We start from the raw sequence: 27570 nt of genomic DNA on the forward strand, positions 1-27570 counted from the left end.
GGTGCGGGCCTGCTCCCTAGACTGCCATCTCTGTGCTGTAACTTCACTTGGCGGAATGGGCAAGGGATTTCTCTGGGGTCTCTTTTTTAAGGGCACTAATCTTATTCATTAGAGTTTCACCTTCTATCACCCTGGGAATTTGGATTTCAACATATGGATTTGGGGGACATAAAAATTGAGCCCACTGTACTACCCTATAAAAGAAAAACTTCTTTCCCCTTCAAAAAAAATCCAGCTATGAACTACTTAGAGAACTACATGCCCTTGACATGTGGGGATTATTACAATTCAAGGTGAGATTTGGGTGGGGACACAGAACCAAACCGTATCAGATGGTGTTTTTGTAAAGATCAATAAAATGGGCAAACCTTTAACAAGTTTCAGTAAGAAAAAAGGAAACAAGACACATCTTTTTAAAAAGTTAATGAAAAAGATTTCATTACTACAGAAATAAAGGACTTTTTAAAATTGTAAAAAAAAAAACAACGATACAGCATAGCTTTATGCTAATAAATTTGAAATCAGTGTTTCGATGAAATGGATTATTTTCTAGGAAGACATAAGTTACAAAAAAGACTCAAAAAGAGATAAAACAACCAGAGTAAAAGAAAAGCAGGTTTGACAATTAATATCTGGCAAAATATAAATCAATCGAGCCAAATATAATTAAGTGAGACAAGGGATATTTTATACCAATAAAAGACAAATTCTAGATATTACAATTATGAACCGCTATATTCTTTTTTGGTTCTGTTTATTTATATTTGCCTCAGGCCCAAGATAGCTGCTGATGGAACTTTTATATTGTAACAACATATTTTAGAATATAAAGCAAACATTAGTAGAAATAATTTCTGTACAAGACATTAACAGATCCACAATCATCTTAGGAAACTATCACACGTCTCTGAAATTAATAGGTCAGATAAGCCAAAATAAGTAACAAAGTGAAAAAATCTGACAGCTAGACTAATAGACATTTATAAAATGTTGTCTGTAACAGAGATTGCACACTATTTCAAGTACCCATGGAATATTTATATAGTCTGACCATAACCATAAATCCGAATAAGAGCTTGACAAATTCCAGCAAGCATAAATCTTTTTTTTTTGAGACAGAATCTCGCTCTGTCACCCAGGCTGGAGTGCAGTGGCCCAATCTCCGCTCACTGCAAGCTCCACCTCCTGCGTTCATGCCATTCTCCTGCCTCAGCCTCCCGAGTAGCTGGGACTACAGGCACCTGCCACCACACCCAGCTAATTTTTTTTTTTTTGTATTTTTAGTAGAGACGAGGTTTCACCATATTAGCCAGGATGGTCTCGATCTCCTGACCTCGTGATCCACCTGCCTCGGCCTCCCAAAATGCTGGGATTACAGGCGTGAGCCACCGTGCCCGGCCAAGCATAAAACTTACACTTCACATTCTGAGACCACAATGCAAGACAGTAAGAATAGAACCTCCAGTGACAGGGCTGTTGTGAGGAATAGGAAGCCTACACTCTTCCCTCACCTCCTCCAAGCACCCAGACATTTAAGAAACACCCTTTTAAATAATTCTTGAGTTACAAAGGAAATAACAAATTATAAACTAAAAATCATTTGGAAAGGAATGACAATGTAAGCATTATATATAAGATCCTGTAAATTACAGCCAAATAGTACTCAGAAAATATATTGGTTTACATGCATTTACTAGAAAATAAAAAAGTAGAAAATAAATGAATTGAACATTTAGGAAACTAGACAGATTAGCAACATAAACTCTAAGAAAGTGCAAGAAAACCCTTACTCAAAACAAAAACCAGTGTGGTAGAGAAAAAGTAGATTTGCTCAAGAAAAGCAAAAGATGGTGTATTAGTCTGTTCTCATACTGCTGATAAAGGCATACCGGAGACTGGGTAATTTATAAAGGAAAGAGCTTTAACTGACTCACAGTTCAGCATGGCTGGAGAGGCCTCAGGAAACTTGTAATCATGGCAGGAGAGAGAACGAGTGCCGAGCGAAGGAGGAAGCCCCTTATAAAACCATCAGATCTTGTGAGAACTCACTCACTATCACGAGAACAGCATGGGGGGAAAACACCCCATGATTCAATCATCTCCACCTGGTCTCGCCCTTGGCCTGTGGGGATTATTACAATTCAAGGTGAGATTTGGGTGGGGACACAGAACCAAACCGTATCAGATGGTGTTTTTGAAAAGATCAATAAAATGGGCAAACCTTTAACAAGTTTCAGTAAGAAAAAAGGAAAGAAGACACATCTTTTTAAAAAGTTAATGAAAAAGATTTCATTACTACAGAAATAAAGGACTTTTTAAAATTGTAAAAAAAACTATAGAGCATAGCTTTATGCTAATAAATTTGAAATCAGTGTTTAGATGAAACAGATTATTTTCTAGGGAGACATAAGTTACAAAAAAGACTCATAAAGAGATAAAAGATCAATAATCTTTTTTTTACAGTTGAAAAGGTAGCCAAATAGCTCCAATTAAATATAACCAGACAAAATTGTTTATGATTGAATTTTATCAAGCTTCAAGGAATAGATAATGTTTTCACTGAAGAAGGCATTAGCTAAAAAATAAAATCATAATAATAATCTGGTTTGTTTTATTTGTGTTTTTATGTTTCAGAGCATAAAAAGATGGAAAGCTTCTAATTCATGCTGCCAAGCATAACTCTGACAGCAATACAACAAAGCAGCACCAAAAAATACACCTACAGGTTAATCTCACTTGTGGAATATATAAACACAAAAATCTAGGCTGGCTGTGGGCAGGTACCTAGAATCCCAGCTCCTTGGAGGCTGAGGTGGGAGGATTGCTTGAGCCCAGGAGTTCAAGACCAGCCTGGGCAACACAGTGAGACCCCCTGTCTCAAAGAAAAATTTTAAAAATTTAAAAATCCATGGTATTGATCTTGTGTTTACCCAAGAATGCCACAAGACAACACAAAATAAGGGAGAGATAAGATATCAAAAGGAAAAACAGAAAAATGAAAATCATTAGAAAGAAAATGCAGCAGAGGCTGTGCGGAGTGAGGTGGCTGAATAGATGCAGCAGAGGCCGTGCGGAGTGAGGTGGCTGAACAGATGCAGCAGAGGCCGTGCAGAGTGAGGTGGCTGAACAGATGCAGCAGAGGCCGTGCGGAGTGAGACGGCGAAATAGAAGCCTCCACTGATAGTTCCCCCCGCCACCCAGAAACACTAAATTTGACAACTATCTGTACAAAAAAGCACCTTCATAAGAACCAAAAATCAGGTAAGCAATCACAGTTCCTGGTTTTAATTTCATATTGCTGAAAGAGGCACTGAAGAGGTTAGGAAAGACGGCTTTGAATTGCTGACGACACTCTCCATCCCCTGGCAGCAGCCACACGGCACAGGGTAGGAATCTGAGCAGCTGTGGGAGGGAGGGCACGGCACCTGTGACTGTGCATTGAACCTGGTGCTGCCGTCACAGTGGAAAGCAAAACCAGGTTGAACTCGGGTGATGCCCACCCATGGGGGGAGAATTGAGACCAGCCCCAGCCAGAGGAGAACCGCCCAGCCCAGCGGTGGGACCCAAGTCCAGGCAAGCCTCGCCATCTCGGGCTGTGCCGCTCTGGGGTCCTAAATACACCTGAAAGGCGGTCTAGGCCAGGAGGACTACAACCCTCTACAACTCTTACGCAAGCCCTGGTCCTGGTGCCTGTGGACTTGGGGGACTTGGACCTAGTGAGACACCAGCCAGGGTGGTTAAGGGAGTGCTTGTGTCACCCATCCCCCAACCTCAGGCAGTGCAGCCTCTAAGAGAGACTTCCCCTTCTTCTGTTTGAGGAGAGGGAAGAGTACAAGAGGACTTTGTCTTGCATCTTGGATACCAGCTCAGCCACAGCAGAATAGAGCACTCGGCAGAGGACACCAGCTCAGCCACAGCAGAATAGGGCACTGGACAGAGTACACCAGCTCAGCCACAGCAGAATAGGGCACTGGGCAGAGGACACCAGCTCAGCCACAGCAGAATAGGGCTCTGGGCAGAGGACACCAGCTCAGCCACAGCAGAATAGGACACCAGCTCAGCCACAGCAGAACAGGGCACTGGACAGAGGATACCAGTTCAGCCACAGCACAATAGGGCTCTGGGCAGAGTCATGAGGCCCCCACTCCAGGCCTTAGCTCCTGGGTGGCCTTTCTAGACACACGTTGGGCCAGAAGGGAACCCGCTGCCTTGTAGGGCAGGACCCAGTCCTAGCAGGATTCATCATCTACTGACGAAAGAGCCCCCGGGCCCTGAATAACCAGCAGGGGTCCGCAGGGATACACCATGGGCCTTGGGTGAGACTGATATGTGCTGGCTTTGAAGACGTGGTAGCGGCTATGGTGAGACTCCTGCTTGAGAAAAGCAGAGGAAAAAGTAAAAGGGGACTCTTACACCTTAGGTACCACCTCAACTACAGTGGGGTAGAGTACCAAGAGGCTCTTGGAGTCCCCAGTTCAGGCCTTGACTCTTTTTTTTTGAGATGGAGTCTCACTCTGTTACCCAGGCTGGAGTGCAGTGGCACGATCTTGGCTCACTGCAACCTCCACCTCTGGGGTTCAAGTGATTCTCCTGCCTCAGCCTCCAAGTAGCTGGCATTACAGGCACCTGCCACCATGCCCGGCTAATGTCTGTATTTTTAGTAGAGACTGGGTTTCACCATGTTAGCCAGGTTGGTCTCAAACTCGCAACCTCAGGTGATCCACCGCCCCCCCAGCCTCCCAAAGTGCTGGGATTATAGGCGTGAGCCACCGTCCCCGGCCCAAGGCCTTGACTCTTGGATGGCATTTCTGGTCCTGTTCTGGGCAAGAGAGTAGCCCACTCCCCTGAAGAGGAAGTCCCAGGCCTGGCAGCGTTCACCACAGACTGACTGAGGAGTCCTTGGGCCTTAGGTGAACATCAGCAGTAGCCTGGCAGCACTCTCCATGGGCCTGTGGTACTAGTGGTCATGAGCAGTGGCTCCTCCACATGTGGAAAGCAGATGGAAGGGTAGGAAGGACTTTGTCTTGTGGCTTGAAGGCCAGCTTAGCTGCAGGAGTTTAGAGCACAGGGTAGACTTCCAAGGTTTTTGACTCCAGCCCTTGGCTCCCAGACAGCATCTCTGGACCCGCCCAGGGCCTGGGGGGACTCGCCACTCTGAAGGGAAGGATACAAACCTGGCTGATTTCGCCACCTGCTGATTGTAGAGTCCTAGGGCCTTGAGCGAACATAGGCGGCAGCCAGGTAGTGGTTACAGCAGGCCTTGGGTGAGACCAGGTGCTGTGCTGGCTTCAGGTCTGACCTAGCACAGTCCCAGTGGTGGTGGTCACCAGGGGGCTTGTGTCACCCCATTCTCAGCTCAGGTAGCTCAGCAAAGAGTTACAGACTCTGGGAGAAAGTAATGAAAAAGAACAAGAGTCTCTCCCTGGCAATCCAGAAAATTCTTCTGGATCTTATCTAAGACCACCAAGGTGATACCTCTATATGTCTGCATGAACCACAGAATTATGGGCTTGGAGTGTTCCCTAATGAGGTACGGCTTAGATCACAACACTCAAGTCCCTTCATATGCCTAGAAAGCCTTTGCAAGAAGGATGAGTACAAATAAACCCAGACTGCAAGGACTAAAATAAATACGTAACTCTTCAATGCCCATATACCGATAACCATCCAGAAGCGTCAAGATCATCCAGGAAAACATGACCTCACCAAACAAATGAAATAAAGCACCAGGGACTAATCGTGGAGAAACAAAGATATGTAACGTTTCAGACAGAGAATTCAAAATAGCCATTTTGAGGAAACTCAAAGAAATTCAAGATAACACAGAGAAAGAATTCAGAAATCTATCAGATAAATTTAACAGAGATTGAAATAATTAAAAAGAAGCAGCAACTCTTGAGTTGAAAAATGCAATTGACATACTGAAGAAGGCATCAGAGTCTCAAGAGCAGAAGTGATCAAGCAGAAGAAGGAATTCGTGAGCTTGAAGACAGGCTATTTGAAAATACACAAGAAAGACAAAAGAAAAAAGCATAAAAGAAATGGAAAGCTATTCCATGTTCATGGATTGGAAGAATCAATATTGTTAAAATGTACATTACTACCCAAAGCAATCCACAGATTTAATGCACTCCCTATCAAAATACCAATGACATTCTTCACAGCAATAGAAAAACAATCCTAAAATTTATATGGAACCACAAAAGACCCAGAATAGCCAAAGCTATCCTGAGTAAAAATAAACTGGAAGAATCACATTACCTGATTTCAAATTATACTATAGAGCTATAGTAACCAAAACAGCATGGCACTGGAATAAAAACAGACACATAGACCAATGGAACAGAATAGAGAACCCAGAAGCAAATCAATAAGTCTACACTGAATTCATTTTTGACAAAGGTACCAAGAACAAACATTGGGGAAAGGATAGTCCTTTCAATGAATGGTGCTGGGAAAACTGGATATCCATATGTAGAAGAATGAAACTAGACAGCTATCTCTCACCATTTACAAAAAATCAAAATTGGTTAAAGAGTTAAACTTAAGACCTCAAACTATGAAACTACTAAAAGAAAACACTGGGGAAACTCTCCAGGACATGGGACTGGGCAAAGATTTCTTAAGTAATACCCCACAAGCACGGGCAACCAAAGCAGAAATGAACAAATGGATCATATCAAGTTAAAAAGCTTCTGCACAGGCCAGGTGTGGTGGCTCATGCCTGTAATCCCAGCACTATGGGAGGCTGAGGCAGGTGGATCACCTGAGGCCAGGACTTCAAAGCCAGAGGTGAAACCCCACCTCTACTAAAAATACAAAAATTAGCCGGGCATGGCAGTGCACTCCTGTAGTCCCAGCTACTTGGGAGGCTGAGGCACGAGAATCCCTTGAACCCAGGAGGCGGAGGCCGCAGTGAGCAGAGATTGTGCCACTACACTCCAGCTTCGGTGACAGAGCAAAACTCTGTCTCAATAAATAAATAAATAAAATACAAAAGGCTTCTGCATAGCAAACAAAACAATTAACAAAATGAAAAGACAACCCACAGAACTGGAGAAAATATTTGCAAACCACCTATATGACAAGGGTTTAATAAACAGAATATATAAAGAGCTCAAACAAGTCTATAGGAAAAAATCTAATAATGTGAAAAATGGGCCAAAAGGGCCGAGTGTAGTCGCTCACACCTATAATCCCAGCACTTTGGGAGGCCTAGGCTGGAGGAGTGCTTGAGCTCGGAGTTCAAGGCCAGCCTGGGCAACACAGTGAGATCTCGTCTCTCTCTCTCTCTCTCTCTCTCTCTCTCTCTGTGTGTGTATATATATATATATATTTTAAAAGGGCCAAAGATCTGAATAGGCATTTCTGAAAAGAAGACACACAAACACCAAACAGACATATAGAAAGGTGCTCAGCATCACAGATCATCAGAGAAATGCAAATCAAAACTACGAGACATCATCTTACCCCAGTTAAAATGGTGTATATCTAAAAGACAGGCAATAACGAATGCTAGCAAGGATGTGGAGAAAAAGGAATCCTTGTACGGTGTTGGTTGGTGGAAATGTAAATTAGCACAACCACTATGGAGAACAGTTTGGAGGATCTTCAAAAAACTAAAAATAGAGCTACCATATGATCCAGCAATTCCACTGCTAGGTATATACCCAAAAGAAAAGAAATTAGATGTTGAAGAGATGTCTGCACTCCTATGTTTATTGCAGCACTGTTCACAATAGCCAAGATTTGGAAGCAATGTAAGTGTCTACCAACAGATGAATGGATAAAGAAAAGGTGGGGCCAGGCGTGGTGGCTCATGCCTATAATCCCAGCACTTTGGGAGGCTGAGGCGGATCACCTGAGGTCAGAAGTTTGAGACCAGCCTGGCCAATATGGAGAAACCCCATCTTTACTAAAATACAAAAATCAGCTGGGCATGGTGGCGCACACCTGTAGTCCCAGCTACTCGGGAGGCTGAGGCAGGAGAATTGCTTGAACCTGGGAGGCAGAGATTGCAGTGAGCCGAGATCGTGGGCAACAGAGCAAGACTCCCTCTCAAAAAGCAATAAATAAATAAATTTAAAAAGGTGGGACATATAAACAATGGCATACTATTCAGCCCAGAATGAGATTGTGTCATTTGCAACAATATAGATGGAACTGAGGTCATTATGTTAAGTGAAATAAACCAGGCACGGAAAGACAAACTTCACATGTTCTTCTTTGTGAGAGATAAAAATTAAAACAACTGAACTCATGGAGATCGAGAGTAGAAGGGTGGTTACCAGAAGCTGGGAAGGTAGTAGGGGATGGGGAGGGTGTGGGGATGGTTAATGCGTACAAAAGAGTAGAAAGAATGAATAAAACCCAGCATTTGGTAGCAAAACAGGGCGACCATAGTCAATAATTTAATTGTAAATTTAAAGAGAACAAAACAAGTGTAATGAGATCATTTGTAGCACAAAGGATAAAGGCTCAAGGTGATGGATACCCCATTTCCCCTGTTGTGACTCCCATGCATAGCATGCCTGTATCAAAGTACATCATGCACTCCATAAGTATATACACCTACTATGTGCCCACAAAAATTAAAAATTAAAAAAAGAAAAGAGTTTAAAATAGAAACAATTTTAAGTCTATAAATCAGTTTTTTAGCAGTCTATTAAAGGAATAACAGGCTGGGTGAGGCTGAGGTGGGTGGGTCACCTGAGGTCAGGAGTTTGAGACCAGCCTGACCAACATAAGAAACCCTGTCTCCACTAAAAAAATACAAAATTACCCAGGCGTGGTGGCAGGCGCCTATAATCCCAGCTACTCGGGAAGCTGAGGCAGGAGAATCGCTTGAACTCGGGAGGTGGAGGTTGCGGTGAGCTGAGATCCTGTCACTGCACTCCAGCCTGGGCAACAAGAACAACTCCATCTCAGAAAAAAAAAAAAAAAAAAGGAATAACACATTATGATCGGGTAAGGTTTATCCCAAGAATTTGAAGATGACTCAACATCAGCAAGTCTATTAATGTATTTCCCTTTATTAACATATTAAAGAAGAGAAAACAATATCATCTCAATTAATGAAAAAAATCCATCTCAAAACTGAGTACTCATCCTGATGAGAAGAAAAACTTTTAACAAGAACAAAAAGATACTTCCTGAAGTTGATAAAGCTTGTCTACCAGAAGCCTACAGAGTAAACCTCACAGTTGATGATTAAAAAAAAAAAACTCATTTGTGCCAGTTACCAATTTATTGCCTGTCAGCTCCAAATTCCCCTCTCTTTGCTTTGTGAAAGTGGATGCTTGCTGTGAACGTTTTTCTTGCCAGCCGATAAAACGCTAAGCTGTGTCAGTAGAGGGCGCTGGAGGCACACGACAGGAGGGCGTCTGATTCCCGTCACCAGAGTGCCGCTGCCAGCGGTATGTGGATGGGACACCCGGCGGCACTTGTACACCTACACATTTTACTGAGACCACACAGGAGGATTCCTGCTGGCCAAACACGTTATGACCTAGTAGGGTTTATCCCAGGAATTTAAAGATGACTCAAATCAGCAACTCTCTCAATGTATTCTACTTTATTAACACATTAAAGGAGAAAAAATATCTCAATGGACAAAAAAACTTTTTTTCTTTCTTTCTTTTTTTTCCCCCCCAATTGAGTACGCATCCAGATTAGGAAAACAAAACGAAACAACAACAAAAAAAACTTTTAGTAAGGTCCATAGTTTCCTGCTTGCCAGCCTTATCCTGCCAGCTGTGAGCCACCTCTGACCCAAGGCAACCCAGCAAACATCGCCGCCATCCAGTGGGCCACAGCCACACCCTCTCCAGTGAGGCCTGAATCTTACCCACTGCCATCCAGTGGGCCACAGCCATACCCTCTCCAGTGAGGCCTGAATCTTACCCTGGGGAAGGATCCTTCCCCTCCCGCCCCCAAGTATGTCTAGTCCAATAACAGCTTCAGTAACTGAGGAAACGACGACAGAGATGGTCCACGGAACAGGTGGGCTCACAGTCAGACTAGTTAAGGCTCCATCTGTCACCTAACCACCAAAATCTCCCATTTTGACTAGTGGCCACGGTGTCACTTTGGGTCCCCGTGCATGAACATCAATTCAGATCCAATGCTTCAGTCATCTCAGAAGGCCTGGGTAGTTTGCTTTCCCTGGTGCATAGTCACTCTGTAAATAGCACAGGTCTTCTGAGTAGGGCCTAGAGGGAGACTTACAGGAGGTACCTGCAGCAGGGCTGCAGAGTTCATCCTTGGGGGGACATCCCCCCACACGCTCACACCCCAGTTCATAAAGGGGCCCTGGGGTTGTGAACTGACTCAATCCTAAGAGCTAGGGGAGCGGCCGTGACTCTCTGCTGTGGTGATTCAAATCAGGTTTCTGGCTACCAGATCCAGAATTTTTTCTGTTATACTTGAGTAGGCAGCCCATCAATTTTGTTCCTAGAGATACCATCATTCACTAGCCATTGCTAAGAATTCCTGTGGCCAAAGGCATTCTAATTACCACTACATCTCTGCCGCCCTTTGTGGTGAATGTGCCCACCTTATCTTTGACAATTAAGTGCTCCCAATTATCCGGAGGCACTTCAGGATCCCATCACCCCACTGATACCAGGAAGCTCATCTCAATGACAACATCCTTAGGGTCACACCTGCCTACATAGGAAAGCAAGCACAGAGCTTTTAGAGAGGCAGATGCTCCCCTCACTATTCTATTTCTCAATGTCTTAGTATAGAAGTGTCTTCTGGGCCTTCTCACGGTTATGGATGGGTGCTTGGTGGTAGATGTGTAAGTCACACATGATAAATCCACTGTGACATTCCTGTCTCCCTACATCTTTGGATTCTCTCCCTCAAATCATAGCAAGGAAGCTCTAGCATCTCCACCTCATCAAATGTAGGCAACTGTTGAGTCACCTCCTGCTGCGCAAGCTAACCCATGAAATCTAGACTCTCTGGTAAGTGCATCTATATCAATGAATTAACCAAATGGAGTGTTATAGCCTACCCTGTTGGATCTAACACTCTTAGAATCAATTTGACATGTTTCCCAGGTTTCTTCCAATATTTATTAGCAAAATCTTACCATTCTTTTTGGTGTGTAAGTGATTTCCTTCTGAGTTAGTTATCTGAGTTATATGTCCCCCTGTAACAAGCTAATTTGACCCTAGTTATGGATCCAGTGACAACAGGGGTGACTGTCTCAGGTCTGAAGAAAGAGCATCCCTTTCCAAGGCACCCCGCCAGATGAAGTTATCACAGGATTTTCAGGCAAAGGAAGTGTGGTGTCCTCAGACACAGGAGGGCCGGCTACTTCCACTGCCAAGGGAGCTTTAAAGTGATTTGTCAGTTTCATCCGAATTCGAGCAGGTGTTCCCATTCCAAGTTTCAGGGTCCTGTTCTTTCCCTGTGAATGCTCTAACTTGCATATCAGAAACTTGGCGTGACTATGACAAATTCATGTGTAATCCTGACTAAAACACCAGAACAGTGGTGTTGTATTAACAACCAATAATAGAAAAAGGATGCCCCATTATCACTACTACAACCAACAAGTACACTGGACTTTCTAGCTATACAACAAGCCATGAAATGAAAACAGACATATAAATAATAAAAAGGAAAATATAAAATTGTTATTATTTGCATGCAATAAGATTTTCCACCTAGGAAATCCAAATGAATCAACTGAAAAACCATTAGATGGTTTAAGGAATCCACAGCAATACACAAAATAAATAGCCTTTCCATATACCATACGCTTAGAGACAGAACCAAGAAGGTTTCGCAATGTTATCACAGAAAAACCTGGAAACAACCTAAATCTACTGACAGAATGGTTCACTAAATTTCAGTATATTCTGACTATGAGATATATTCTATCAGCTGTATTGCTACAGAAAACATTAAAAACAAAGTAAATGTAAAAAGAAAACAACAGGCTCTGGAACACTGTATATAGTATGATCCAATTTACATAAAAAACAAACACTAGGCCGGGCGCGGTGGCTCACAGCTGTCATCCCAGCACTTTGGGAGGCTGAGGAGGGCAGATCACTTGAGGTCAGGAGTTCAAGACCAGCCTGACCAACATGGTGAAACCCCGTCTCTACCAAAAATACAAAAATTAGCCAGGCGTGGTGGCAGGCGCATGTAATCCCAGCTACTCAGGAGGCTGAGGCAGGAGAATCACTTGAACCCAGGAGGCAGAGGTTGCAGTGAGCCAAGATCACGCCACTGCCCTCCAGCCTGGGCAGTAAAGCACTGCATCTCAACAAAAAACAAAAAACAAAAAAAGAAAGACTCCAGGTAGACTTAGACATAATTCTAACCTTAGATATATTATAGACCAAGCTTGGTTATTAGTATTGAAAATGCTCTTAAAACCACTGCATCATATATATTTCACACAAGAAGAAATAAATTGAGTAAACGTGGAAAAATGTTATGTTCACCTCAATAAGCAAAAATAAAAAATAAAACCACTCATTAAATTAGCAGACTTTGAAAACTATTGAAAATGGCTACTAATATTGAAGAGACCTTGAAATTATTGCCTGCAACACTGCTAGCGGCAGCACAGATTCGAGAGTATGAGCAATGTTTATTAAAAGTCACAAAATACCAGTCTCTGAAACAATAATCTCATGACTGAGACTGACTTTTAGTAAATAGTTGCCATGAAGAAAAACAGTTCTTTGGGCAAAGCTTTAATGAGTGCATTATTTATAATAACAAACTTTGGAAACAACCTAAATATAAAAAAAAGTGTAACAAACTATGGCACAACCATTCAATGGAACGTTAAACAACGATTTTCAATTATTTTATAAAGAAACTGTAATAACATAAAAAATGAAAATGAGTAATTTTAAAAATCTTCACTCAACTGGGAATGTTATTTTTATAATGTAAAAAATTAGTAATCTTTTTTTGAGGCAGAGTCTCACTCTGTCGCCCATGATGGAGTGATCTTGGCTCACTGCAACCTCTGCCTCCCGGGTTCAAGCGATTCTACTGCCTCAGCCTCTCAAGTAGCTGGGATTACAGGCACCCACTACCATGCCTGGCTAATTTTTGTATTTTTAGTAGAGACGGGGTTTCTCCATGTTGGCCAGGCTGGTCTCGAACTCCTGACCTCAGGTGATCCGCTGGCCTCGGCCTCCCAAAGTGCTGGGATTACGGGCGTGAGCCACCACGTCTGGCCTTTATATATTTTTCTTTTTTATTTGTTGGCCACTATACTATTGGGAAAAAGTTTTAAATATAGTCATAATTTTAAAATAATTAATTTAAAAATTATGGGTTTTTTTTCTTTTTTTGAGATGGGGTCTCGCTCTGTTGCCTAGGCTGGAGTGCAGTGGTGCGATCTCAGCTCACTGCAGCCTCTTCCTCCCAGGTTCAAGCAATTCTCCCCCCTCAGCCTCCTGAGTAGCTGGGATTACAGGCGCACCACCATGCCTGGCTAATTTTTGTATTTTTAATAGAGACGGGGTTTCACCATGTTGGCCAGGCTGGTCCCGAACTCCCGACCTCAGGTGATCCACCCTCCCTGGCCTCCCAAAGTGCTGGGATTACAGGTGTTAGCCACTGTGCGTGGCCCATAAATTTTTAAGTCATAATTTGACTTAATAAATTTTAAGTCATAAAGTCATAATTTAAAAATTATGAGTATACAGCAATATAGAAATCAAAAAATTTCTTATATAAGCTCAATGATAAAAGCAGAAAACAAAATTTTACCTGTACTCTCTCAAATTACAGCTATATAAGATATCTATCTATTCAGATGCATAACCCTGAAAGAAAACATGAGCTGAAGTTCATTAGGCTGAAAGAATGATGGTTGGTTTTTCCTCAAAATATTTTTTTGTTTCCTCAGTATAAACAGAGTACAAAAAAAAAAAGGTCAAAGCATAGAAAAGCTGTGGTGACCCACCTGCTGCTCCTTTCTCAGGAACATTTCAATCTCTGTGTGAATCCGGGCCTCTTCTTCAGTTTTCATCCTTAGTTTCTGTAAGAACAACAATCAGATACCAGTACGTCTTCCCTGCAGGGCTGGGAATCAGAAGTCCTCAAGATTAGAGGAGCAGCTCGGTCGGCCGCTCAGGTTCCCTTTACCAGCTGGGATCCCGGGCATTCAGTTTCCTGCAATTCCTGTTCACAAACACCGCAGAGCCACGTGGCGCGGCACTGTCTAGACTGTGTGTGTCCCTAACGCGAGGAGCACAATCCCGTCACCTGAATAGAGGTGCCCACTGAAGGAGAGAAACGGTGCTCCAAACGGTGCCTAAAAACGGGAAATTCCGGAGTGCCAGGAAGAGTGTTGTCGTGGCCTTAAGCCACGTCAGTCTCAGAGCGAGCAGTCCTCCCACACACAAATTCCACGGTCTAAGCACGTTTGTTCCTTCCTCCCTCTTCCCATCTGCCTGCTGCTCTTTCTTTTTCTTTTCTTTTTTTTTTTTTTGTGAAAAGGGAGTCTCTCTAGTTGATGTTTGAAGTTGCCCAGGCTGGCTTCAAACTCAAGGGTCCTCCTGCCTCACTGCCTCATCTCCGATTAGCTGGGACTAGGGCCTGGCTTTGCGCGTGTGCGTGCGTGCGTGTGCGTGCGTGCGTGTGCGTGTGTGCGTGCGTGCGTGCGCGTGTGTATGCCATTTAGCATTCCCCTCAAAGAAGATCTACCACTTCTTTCTTCCTTCTGATATTTTTCACCGTGACTTCTCATCTCCATAAATTCAGGTTTGAATGAAGTTCAGCTCTCTAGATGTTGTTTTTCTTACTGGAGGAGTGAAAGGTACTGGTTAGATGAAATAAACAGCGGCAAAATTCTGCCATAACTAAGCACCTTGTTGTGCCCTCTCCCTATAATTAGAAAAATGGTGATTGGTTTGCTAAAATAAGAAGTGACCAAGGAAAGAAAGTGCAGCCAATTTTCAGTCATTATGAGGCGGGAGATGGAGGCTACAGCCCACTGGAATCTCTGCTTGCAAACACGCATATCCTCATTTAGGCTTTTATTTTCTCTTTTTTTTTGAGACGGAGTCTCGCTCTGTCTCCCAGGCTGGAGTGCAGTGGCGCGATCTCGGCTCACTGCAAGCTCCGCCTCCCGGGTTCACGCCATTCTCCTGCCTCAGCCTCTCCGAGTAGCTGGGACTACAGGCGCCCACCACCACGTCCGGCTAATTTTTTGTATTTTTTTTTTAGTAGAGACGGGGTTTCACCGTGGTCTCCATCTCCTGACCTCGTGATCCGCCCGCCTCGGCCTCCCAAAGTGCTGGGATTACAAGCGTGAGCCACCGCGCCCGGCCTAGGCTTTTATTTTCAACCTCAAGTGGAGGGGCTGTTACCGATAGAGATGGAGGGAAATCTTCGTCTCCCTCCTTTGTTAGCTGAGACGGGATCAGGAGTGACAGCTCAGTTGCCATCCCCTGGGTTCTTGGCTAATGTCCCAGGGATTACCTCAATCTCTTCCAGCAAGAGTTCCTCTGTTCTGTTACACTTTTTCTGGGTCTGGGCAATCTGCAGCTCGGTATTGGTTTTCATGTAGCGATTCTCCAAGTTGGATTTTGCCTTCATCTCTTGAAGTTGGTCCTTGAGGTTAGCAATATACTCCTTCTGACTCTGTAGTGGAAAGACCAGGTTTCTAAATTGAAAATACATTCTGCCTCCATTCAGTTCAATCAGCGGCTTATGGTTCCCTTTTATGCGTATAAATCAATAAGGAACTGGAACTATTTTTCCACTATCACAAAATGGGAAATTTAGCCAACAATCATGAAGATTATAGATGAAAGTGAGTAACACAGCATTTCTAAGAATCAGGGTGAATCAGGGCTGTGAGATTAGTTCCCAGGCACATTATTGCTGTACTCTGTATTTCCCACACAGGTTTCTCATTTTGGTAGGAAGAACATTGGTCAAAATGATCAAAAGAACTGACTTCCCACCCAGGCCTCCAGCTGTGTGAACTTGGCCAAGTCAAATCTCCAACTTTTTTACTTTCTATAAAACAAACAAACAAACAAACACACAAACATACAAACACTCAACCTGCCTGAAGTATCTCAGAGAGTGATTATTAGGTTTCAATGAGAACACATGTGAAAACGCTTTCTTTTTGCAGGTCACCAAGTGCTTGGCAATGGTGAGGACTCAATAGTCATTAAGAAAAATATTTATTCAGCACCAGGCACTGAGCTAGGCTCTAGGAAAATCGTGGAGATCTAAACAGACATATTCCCTGCCCTCATAGAGCTTACAGTCTAATAGAAGAGAGGTGGTTAAAAAGAGACAAACACATGTGTAAACTTTCAAAAATTGTGCAAAATGATAGAAAAGGAAAGCTGGACAGGCTATGGGAGGAAATAACAAGGGAGGAGTACATTAGACTCTGGAAGGTCTGAGAGGGACTCTCTCGGGAAAGCGATGGTTCATTCGATGTACATTAGACTCTGGAAGGTCTGAGAGGGACTCTCGGGAAAGTGATGGTTCATTCGATGTACATTAGACTCTGGAAGGTCTGAGAGGGACTCTCGAGAAAGTGATGGTTCCTTCGATGTACATTAGACTCTGGAAGGTCTGAGAGGGACTCTCTCGGGAAAGCAATGGTTCATTCGATGTACATTAGACTCTGGAAGGTCTGAGAGGGACTCGCTCGGGAAAGCGATGGCTCATTCGATACCTGAAGGATAGGTAAGCCCACCACATGAAAAGTAGGCTTGGCCAGGCACGGGGGCTCATGCCTGTAATCCCAGCACTTTGGGAGGCCGAGGCGTGGGGACCACCTGAGGTCAGCAGTTTGAGAGCAGCCTGGCCAACATGGTGAAACCCCGTCTCTACTAAAAATACGAAAAATAGCTGGGTGTGGTGGCGGGCACCTCTAATCCTAGCTACTTGGGAGGCTGAGGCAGAAGAATTGCTTGAACCTGGGAGGTAGAGGTTGAAGTGAGCTGAGATCGTGCCACTGCAGTCCAGCCTGGGTGATGGAGCGAGACTCTGTCTCAAAAAAAAAAAAAAAAAAAAAAAGAAGGAAAGAAAAAGAAAAAGAAAAGAAAAATAGGGTTAAGGGAACTCTAAAAAAAATAAGAAAAAGTATATAACCAAATCCTGAAGCAATCAAGACCTGGATACATTCCAGGAACTGAAAGAAAGCTCCGGAGGCTCTAGCCTAGTGAGGGTTGAGGGGAGCACAGGATGAGGTTGGAGGTCGGTGAGGGCACACACAGGACCCTGGAGGCCCGACTGAGAAATTCAGATTTTATTCCAACTGTCATGGGAATCCTTGGAAAGCTTTTAGTCAGGGAGGTAACATTTGTTTGGGAAGAATCAGTGTGTGAGTAAGTCCACAGGGAGGTGACCTGACAGCACAGCAAACAAGCACACGACTAGCAACAAAAGTGCTTCAACCTGAGACCCGCTCCTCTAGATACCAACCGCCCTTCTTCTCTTTTTTAATTTTTTTTGAGACGGAGTCTCACTCTTATTGCCCAGGCTGGAGTGTAGTGGTGTGATCTTGGCTCACTGCAAGCTCCACCTCCCCGGTTCAAGCGATTCTCCTGCCTCAGCCTCCTGAGTAGCTGAGATTACAGGCATGCACCAACTCACCCAGCTAATTTTGTATTTTTAGTAGAGATGGGGTTTCTCCATATTGGTCAGGCTGGTCATGAACTCCCAACCTCAGGTGATCCACCTGCCTCGGCCTCCCAAAGTGCTGGGATTACAGCATGAGCCACCATGCCGGGCCTCCAACCACCTTTCACCTTAACCATGTAAGTAGGGTAGAATTAGTTCTTTTGTATTAAAAAAAAATTTTTTTTAGAGACAGGATCTCCCTCTGTCACTCAGGCTGGAGTGTAGTGGCTCGATCACAGCTCACTATAACCTTCAATTCCTGGGCTCAAGCAATCTTCCCAAGTAGCTAGTACTACAGGTGCATGTCACCATGCCTGGCTAACTTTTTAATATTTTTAGAGATGGGGTCTCACTCTGTTGCCCAGGCTGGCCTCAAACTCTTGGCTTCAAGGGATCCTCCTGCCTCGGTCTCCCAAAGTGCTGGGATCACAGACATGAGCCACTGCGCCCGGCTTTTTTGTTGTTGTTGGTTTTTTTTTGAGACAGTCTTTTTCTGTCACTCAGGCTGAAGTGCAGTGGCATGATCACGGCTCACTGTAACTTTGACCACCCAGGCTCAAGAAATCCTCCTGCCTCAGCCTACAGAGTAGTTGGGACTACAGGTGCACGACATCACACTCAGCTTGTTATTATTATTATTGTAGACACAGAGTCTCACTATGTTGCCCAGGCTGGCCTCGAAACCCTGGGCTCAAATGATCCTCCCACTTCAGCCTCCCAACGTGCTAGGATTACAGGCAGGAGCTTCTTTTCTTTCTTGAGATAGGGTCCACTGTGTCCCCAGGCTGTAGTGCAGTGTCACCAGCAGAGCTCACTGTAGTCTTGAACTCCTAGACTCAAGGAATCCCCTCTCTTCAGCCTCCCAAGTACCTAGGGAATTAATTCTAAGTAACTATTGGAAGAAAAAACAAAGTGGTAAGTGGACAAATCCTCTGTTAAGGAAAGCAAGCATAGGCAGGGGTGTCCAATCTTTTGGCTTCCCTGGGCTGCAATGGAAGAAGAAGAATAGTGTTGGGCCACACACAAAATACACCAATGATGAGCTAAAAAAAAAAAAAAAAAAAAATCACACAAAAAAATCTCTCATAATGTTTTAAGAAAGTTTACGAATTTGTGTTGGGCCCCAGTCAAAGCCATCCTGGGCTGCATGCAGGTTGAACAAGTTTGACTTAAAGTATCATTAGGCCCCAACCCAGTGGAGTGGCTCACGCCTATAATTCCAATGCTTTGGGAAACCAAGGCAGGAGGCTCGCTTGAACCCAGGAGTTCAAGATCAGCCTGGGCAACACAGCGAAAACCTGTCTCTACAAAAAAATTAAAAAATTAGCTGGGCCTGGTGGCATGCGCCTGTAGTCCTAGCTACTAGGGAGGCTGAAGTGGTAGACTCCCTTGAGCCCCGGAGGCCGAGGCTGCAGTGAGCTGCGCTCACGCCATTGCACTTTAGCCTGGGCAACAGAGCGAGACCCTGTCTCAAAAAGGTCCCTAAGATGAATCAGAATGGAATTCTTCAAGTTATTTTGTCTACTAGCTTCTTGATATAACTCTACAGAATCATTCTAATTGTATGACAGTTATTCCAACTAGATCAGAATCATTCCGAAGAGACTGAGCATCTCTGGCACAGAATATGCTATAGGCCCTTTGAAAATATGTCTTAGTATTTCATATTCTCTTACAAGTTGTAGGATTGCAGGGAAATTACTGAACCTCACTAAGCCTATTTTCTCATCTGTAAAATCCTGCCCAGGCTGGAGTGCCTGGCACAACTTATATGCTCAATAAATGTTGATGAAATGGGCCGGGCACGGTGGCTCAAGCCTGTAATCCCAGCACTTTGGGAGGCCGAGGCGGGCGGATCACGAGGTCAGGAGATCGAGACCATCCTGGCTAACACGGTGAAACCCCGTCTCTACTAAAAATACAAAAAATTAGCCGGGCGTGTTGGCGGGCGCCTGTAGTCCCAGCTACTTGGGAGGCTGAGGCAGGAGAATGGCGTGAATCCGGGAGGCGGAGCTTGCAGTGAGCCGAGATCGCGCCACTGCACTCCAGCCTGGGTGACAGAGCGAGACTCTGTCTCAAAAAAAAAAAAAAAAAAAAAAAAAAAAAAATGTTGATGAAATGAATTTTAAGAGATGTCTGCTTTTGGCTCACTGTTTTTCTTCCATTCTTTCTATACGCACTTCCCTTCTCCCCTGTCTTCCCCATTTCTCCTCTTTTTTTCTTTTTCTTTTTTTTTTTTTTTTTTTTTGAGACAGAGTCTCGCTGTGTTGCCCAGGCTGGAGTGCAATGGTGAGATCTTGGCTCACTGCAACCTCTGCCTCCCGGGTTCAAGCGATTCTGCCTCAGCCTCCCAAGTAGCTGGGATTATGGGAATGTGCCAACATGCCTGGCTAATTTTTTATTTCTTTTTAGTAGAGATGGGGTTTCACCATGTTGGCCAGGCTGGTCTCCAACTCCTGACCTCAGGTGATCTGCCCACCTCGGCCTCCCAAAGTGCTGGGATTACAGGTGTGAGCCACCACACCCAGCCCATTTCTCCTCCTTCTTCCTTTTCCCTCCCTTCTATTTCCAAATTGTATGGCAGTCAGTGAATCTTTTTTTTTTTTTTTTTTTTTGAGACAGGGTCTGTTGCCCAGGCTGGAGTGCAATGGCGTGATCTCGGCTCACTGCAATCTCCGCCTCCCACCTAAACCTCCCGAGTAGCTGGGCCCACAGGTACATGTTACCACGCCACCACACCCGGCTTTTTGTATTTTTTTTTTTTTTGGTAGAGATGGGGTTTTGCCATGTTGCCCAAGCTGGTCTCAAACTCCTGGCCTCAAACAATCCACCTGCCTTGGCCTCCCAATGTGCTGGGATTACAGGCATGAGCCACTGTGCCCGGTCTAGGTTTGAATCTTTAGGAAGACTAGAGTTAAAGCTAAAATGTGATGGTTTTACTTCTTCATCAACTGGAATCCTTTTACCTATATAATCCCTTAGATTTCCTTCAAGGTCCACCTTATATATCACTCAAGTAAATAAAGCCTTTTGCAGAAAACCTCAGCCCACATTGGTAACTAGTTTTGTTTCTCACAGAATCTAAATAGTGTTAGACAGGGATTTATTGAATAGTGTCTGTACATACAAAAATATACTGTTGAAAACTCAAGAGCACGTTCTGGTAATTTTTCTTTCTCAAATGGAATATTAAGACTTCAGAGTAACAGTATGAAGATCAGAAATGCAGAGTTAAAAGTCTTTAGCTTCTGCCCATGGTAAACAGAAGGTATTGCATCATGTAAGTGTTTTTTGTTGTTGTTGTTGTCTTTTTTTTTTTAGACGGATTTTTGCTCTTGTCGTCCAGGCTGGAGTGCAGTGGCGCGATCTTGGCTCATTGCAACTTCGGCCTCCCAGGTTCAAGCGATTCTCCTGCCTCATCCTCCCGAGTTGCTGGGATTACAGGCGCCCACCACTACACTGGGCTAGTTTTGTATTTTCAGTAGAGACGGGGTTTCTCCATGTTAGTCAGGCTGGTCTCAAACTCCCGACCTCAGGTGATCCACTTGCCTCGGCCTCCCAAAGTGCTGGGATTATAGACGTGAGCCACTGCACCCAGCCAATGTAAGTGTTGATAAGGACATACAACATTGGCTGTGCCAAGCCAAAGGCATCTGGTTTTAATGCCATTGCCATGGGCCTCTGAGTACTCTGCGTTCCTTCCTGGATTGGTATTTTGCACAAACATTTTAATGGCCCTCCACAGTGACAGTGTGGAAACACAGAGGAAGATATAAAATCCTGACAGGCTCTGATGTAAAACCATGATTGAGGCATGCTAACAAGCGGGCAGAAGTGCTGTTCCGTTTCCTCTGCTCCCCAGTGTGCGAGAAGAGCCAGCCTAGGAGCAGTGGGGTTCAGGCTCCTTTTCAGAGTTTCACGAAGAAAAGATTTGCCTTCACCACAACCTCGAATCTGAGTTGTCCATGGTGTCGGGAACCTTCCTCATGGTCAGGTCCATGGACTGATGCATCACAGTTTTGGGTTTTCATGGCAGACCAAACATTACTTCCAAATCCCAAAACTGCCTTCAGATCTGGACCTCTGGATTGTTATTTGAATTCGGAGAAGCAAGATTTACTAATAAAGAGAGGCAGTCTACCAACTCGAGTTAATAAGGCTCTGATGGCTGCCATAATAACGTGAGCCAAGGGCTTTAATGGTAGTGTCTGCTTTCATAACTGTACACAAAGTACAGAACGGAGTACTGGTTCCTGGAAGTTTGGAAGCTACTATCTGGGAAGTTGGCACTTGTCTTAGACCTCAGGTTGCCCCTCTGCTTGGGTAGCAAAAGGAAAATGGGGATGTTGTCTATTAAAGAGACAAAAGCCACAGGAAAAAAATAGTTCTCTATTAAATTAACATTTACGGCCAGGCACGGTGGCTCACGCCTGTGATCCCAGCACTTTGGGAGGCTGAGGTGGGTGGATCACTTGAGGTCAGGAGTTCGAGACCAGCTTGGCTAAATGGTGAAAGCCCATCTCTACTAAAAAAAAAAAAAAAAAACAAAAATTAGCCAGGTATAGTGGTGTGCACCTGTAATCCCAGCTACTTGGGAAGGTGAGGCAGGAGAATCACTTGAACCCAGGAGGCAGAGGTTGTAGTGAGCTGAGATTGCGGCACTGCACTCCAGCCTAGGAGACAGAGTGAAATCACATCTCAAAAATAAAATAAAATAAAATAAATTAACATTTCTATTTGTCTGTCTATGGCTTAGAATACCGGCTGATACTATATGAGTCCATAGACTCAGAATAAACTCTGAGCTCCAATAATCCTAGTTACTTGGGAAGCTGAGGTAGGAGGACTAGTTACTTGGGAAGCTTGAGGCCAGGAGTTGAAGACCAGCCTGGGCAACAAAGAGAGACCACCCCCATCTCAATTAAAAAAAAAAAAAAAGGCCAGTTGCGATGGCTCACGCCTGTAATCCCAGCAGTTTGGGAGACTGAGGCAGGTGGATCATCTGAGGCCAGGAGTTTGTGACCAGCCTGGGCAACATGGCAAAACCCCGTCTCTACTAAAACACAAACATTAGCTGGGCCTGGTGGCATGTGTTTTACTATTGTTCTTGTTGCTGCTGTTAGATTCAATGCTAGGTATTGATAGTTTTGATGTTATTGTAAATAATATATATAAATTTTCAATTTTCAATTCTAAGTCTGTTGCTGATGTATAAAAGATAGATTTTTATATATGAATCTTGGTTCTTTTTTTCCCAGTAGTTTCATGAAAATGCTGATCCATTGTTATCTTGCTTTGGATGTTGATGTTCAGAAGTCTGAAACTTTTTTTCCTTTGTGACTCTTTCTTTTTGCCGAGTATCTAAGGCAATTAATCGTACACATCTAAGCTACCACCAACACTTTCATATACAAAAACCTGCCATTCTTGTTGGCATCATTTTCTGACCCACAGTTCCCTAATGTGCATATACTTCCTATCTTCTTGTTTTCCAACCTTCACCTGACTACTGGTTTTCAGTAACTCTGGGGATTTAACTTATTTCATCTTGGTTGACCTGACTACTGGTTTTCAGTAACTCTGGGGATGTAACCTGATTTCATCTGGGTTGACCCGACTACTGGTTTTCAGTAACTCTGGGGATTTAACTTGATTTCATCTTGGTTGACCCGACTACTGGTTTTCAGTAACTCTGGGGATTTAACTTGATTTCATCTTGGTTGACCCGACTACTGGTTTTCAGTAACTCTGGGGATTTAACTTGATTTCATCTTGGTTGACCCGACTACTGGTTTTCAGTAACTCTGGGGATTTAACTTGATTTCATCTTGGTTGACCTGACTACTGGTTTTCAGTAACTCTGGGGATTTAACTTGATTTCATCTTGGTTGACCCGACTACTGGTTTTCAGTAACTCTGGGGATTTAACTTATTTCATCTTGGTTGACCTGACTACTGGTTTTCAGTAACTCTGGGGATGTAACCTGATTTCATCCTGGTTGACCCGACTACTGGTTTTCAGTAACTCTGGGGATTTAACTTATTTCATCTTGGTTGACCTGACTCCTGGTTTTCAGTAACTCTGGGGATTTAACTTGATTTCATCTCGGTTGATCTCGGTTGACCTGACTATTGGTTTTCAGTAACTCTGAGGATTGCACCTGATTTCTTTTTTTTTTTTTTTTTTTGAGACGGAGTCTTTCTCTGTCCCCTAGGCTGGAGTGCAGTGGCGCGATCTCGGCTCACTGCAAGCTCCGCCTCCCGGGTTCACGCCATTCTCCTGCCTCAGCCTCCCAAGTAGCTGGGACTACAGGCACCCGCCAACACGCCCGGCTAATTTTTTGTATTTTTAGTAGAGACGAGGTTTCACTGTGTTAGCCAGGATGGTCTCGATCTCCTGACCTCGTGATCCGCCCGCCTCGGCCTCCCAAAGTGCTGGGATTACAGGCTTGAGCCACCGCACCCGGCCAACTGCACCTGATTTCATCTTGGTTGACCTGATTATTGGTTTTCAGTAACTCTGGGGATTTAACTTGATTTCATCTCAGTTGACCTGACTATTGGTTTTCAGTAACTCTGGGGATTGCACCTGATTTCATCTTGGTTGACCCGACTCCTGGTTTTCAGTAACTCTGGGGATTTAACTTGATTTCATCTTGGTTGACCCGACTCCTGGTTTTCAGTAACTCTGGGGATTGCACCTGATTTCATCTTGGTTGACCCGACTCCTGGTTTTCAGTAACTCTGGGGATTGCACCTGATTTCATCTGGTTGACTTGACTCCTGGTTTTCAGTAACTCTGGGGATTGCACCTGATTTCATCTTGGTTGACCCGACTACTGGTTTTCAGTAACTCTGGGGATTGCACCTGATTTCATCTTGGTAGTTCTTTTTTGTTCCAAGGCTTGCCTTGGATCTTCTAGTCTTGGTTTCTTTCTTTTTTTTTTTTTAGACCCACTACGAAGCAGAATCTTGGTTTCTTAACCTGTTTTTTGCTGATGATCACAATATCTGAGTGATATTCTGCTTTAGTTTTACTTTGTCTGAATGTAATGGCTGAGAATATAATTAAGAGGATAAGTCTCAGGAGCAAGTGTTGTTGCTGTTAGGAAAATTCTACCATCTACAGGTGTGGTCCTTATGGTAGAATGGGAGTCAACTGGCAAAGCGCTAAATCTGAGGTTTCTTTTGACATTGCTTTGTAGGGCTTAAAAGGAGACTAATATAAATATCTTCTGGCCGGGTGTGGTGGCTCACACCTGTAATATCAGCACTTTGGGAGGCCAAGGAGGGTGGATCACCTGAGGTCAGAAGTTCAAGACCAGCCTGGCCAATATGGTGAAACCCCATCTTTACTAAAAACACATAAATTAGCCGGGTGTGGTGGCCCACACCTGTAATCCCAGCTACTTGGGAGGCTGAAGCAGGAGAATCGCTTGAACTCGAGAGTCGGAGGTCGCAGTGAGCCGAGATCGAGCTGCTGCACTCCAGCCTGGGCAACAGAGCGAGACTCTGTCTCAAAAATAAAAATAAATAAATAAATAGATAAATAAATAAATATCTTCTATTTTAAAACATACTTAAAAGATATTTATCTTCTATAAGGTAAGAATCTTTTGGCCGTGTCAAAAGATTCATGACTTTTAAAATAGAAGATATTTATATTAGTCTTTTTAAATTATGAGAGTTTTTCAGGGAAAAGAGTTAGGAAACCTCCGAAAAAGTCTATTCATTACAGAGAAAACTTAAACACAAACTAGTTTTCATGAAGTTTCCCAGAGAAGAAAAGTAGTTTTTTAAAAATATAAGCTACATGCAGAGGGTTAAGAGGGATAATGACATCAAGACCTAGAGCTACCTAAGGTGCTTTGTAATTGGCAAATACAAAATAAGAGAAGGCGTTAGGCAATTTGCTTGGAAGACTTAAAGATAATATCTTAAAAGAAAGTCTAGTGACTTTGTTTTTGAGACGGTCTCACTCTGTCGCCCAGGCTGCAGTGCAGTGGGGAGACCATAGCTCACTGCAGCCTCAACCTCCTAGGCTCACGCAGTCCTCCTACCTTAGCCTCCCATGCAGTTAGGACTACAGATGTGTACTACCACATCCAGGTAATTTTTTTTTTACTTTTCCAGTTATTTTTATAATTTATTTATTTATAGAGACAGAGTCTTGCTATGTTGCCCAAGCTGGTCTCAAACTCCAGGCCTCAAGTGATCCTTCCACCTCCTAGTGACCTTTTAAAAACATTTCTTTCATATAAACTTACAATATTCTCAGGCCCAGTGCAGTGGTTCACACCTATCATCCTAGCACTATGGCGGGGCCAGGGCAGACAGATCATTTGAGCTCAGGAGTTCGAGATCAGCCTGACAACATAGTGAAACCCTGTCTCTACCAAAATTTTAAGAAATTATCTGGGTGTGGTGGCAGGTGCCTGTAGTCCCAGCTACCTGGGGGCTGAGGCAGAAGAATCATTTGAGCCTGAGAGGCAGAGGTTGCAGTGAGCTGAGATCACTCCACTGCACTCCAGCCTAGGTGACAAAATGAGACCGTGTCTCAAAAACAAAACAAAACAAAAAAACAGTAAAAAAAATAAAAAATAAAAATATTCTCTCAGCTGGGCATGGCAGCTCATGCCTGTAATCCAGGTGCTTTGAGAGGCCAAGGAGGGAGAAACACTTGAGGCCAGGAGATGGAGACCAGCCTAGGCAACAAAGCAAGACCTCACCTCTACGAACAATTAAACCGCAGTCTGGTGTAGTGGCATGTGCCTGTAGTCCCAGCTACTCAGGAGGCTGAGGTGGGAGAATCACTTGAGCCTAGGATTGCAATGAACTATAATTGTGCCATTGCACTCCAGCCTGAGTGACGGAGTGAGATCTGGTGTCTAAAATAAATAGGCTGAGCACGGTGGCTCACACCTGTAATCTCAACATTTTGGGAGGACGAGGTGGGCAGATCACCTGAGGTCAGGAGTTTGAGACCAGCCTGGTCAACATGGTGAAACCCTGTCTCTACTAAAAATATTTTAAAAATTAGCTGGGCATGGTGGTGCACGCCTGTAGTCCCAGCTACTCAGGAGGCTGAGGTGGGAGAATCGCTTAAACCCAGGAGGCAGAGGTTGCAGTGAGCCGAAATCGTGCCACTGCACTCCAGCCTGGGTGATGGAGTGGACAGGGTAAGACTCCATCTCACTCCACCAAAAAATAAAAATAAAAATAAAATATATAAATAAAATAGTTTTCCAACGTCTATCTAGGGAATAACAAAAATTCCCTTCTGTGAAGCATAAACTTGTCCAAACAGCTGATCAGTGAAAAGCTGATAACAGGCCATCCTCTGTAACATTCTCTTTTTTTTTTTTTGAGATGGAGTCTCGCTTTGTCACCAGGCTGGAGTGCAGTGGCACCGTCCTGGCTCACTGCAACCTCTGCCTCCCGGGTTCAAGCGATTCTCCTGCCTCAGCCTCCTGAATAGCTGGGACTACAGGCGCGCGCCACCACACTCGGCTAATTTTTGTATTTTTAGTAGAGACAGGGTTTCACCATGTTGGCCGGGATGGTCTCGATCTCTTGACCTCGTGATCCGCCCGTCTTGGCTTTCCAAAGTGCTGGGATTACAGGCGTGAGCCACCGCGCCCGGCCATCCTCTGTAACTTTCTAAATGGCTCCCAGAAAAGTTGTCAGTCATCCTAATACAGCTGGTTTCTAACTGCTTAGGTTGCAGCCCCAACTTTGCTTTGCAAGTCAATTCCTTAAAACTTGGGATGCATTTTCTTATAGAAGTAAACTAGATATGAGGTTAGGTCCTAATGACCACAAAAGCTCGCAAATCCACTTTGTCCTCAAAATACAATACAAATAACATGATGAAGCCCAACCACTATGTATGAGAAGGTTCATAATGTGCTGAATGTCTTCTTTAGG

The 27570-nt window shown here is 44.0% G+C and overlaps 1 protein-coding gene across 8 annotated transcripts in view; it reads right to left on the reverse strand.

The window, feature by feature from the left end:
• IQCG (IQ motif containing G) overlaps positions 1 to 27570 on the reverse strand; it is a 109819-nt gene that overhangs the window by 60336 nt on the left and 21913 nt on the right. For all 8 annotated transcript variants that reach the window (XM_063622216.1, XM_063622219.1, XM_063622218.1 and 5 more), the window contains 2 exons: positions 15472 to 15633; positions 13952 to 14026 (listed from right to left, as the gene is read on the reverse strand). In XM_063622216.1, the coding sequence (XP_063478286.1) occupies positions 13952 to 14026; positions 15472 to 15633 (237 nt within the window). The remainder of the gene's footprint in view (positions 1 to 13951; positions 14027 to 15471; positions 15634 to 27570) is intronic.

Source organism: Symphalangus syndactylus, chromosome 17, assembly GCF_028878055.3.
Source record: "Symphalangus syndactylus isolate Jambi chromosome 17, NHGRI_mSymSyn1-v2.1_pri, whole genome shotgun sequence".
NCBI classification, from domain to species: Eukaryota; Metazoa; Chordata; class Mammalia; order Primates; family Hylobatidae; genus Symphalangus; species Symphalangus syndactylus.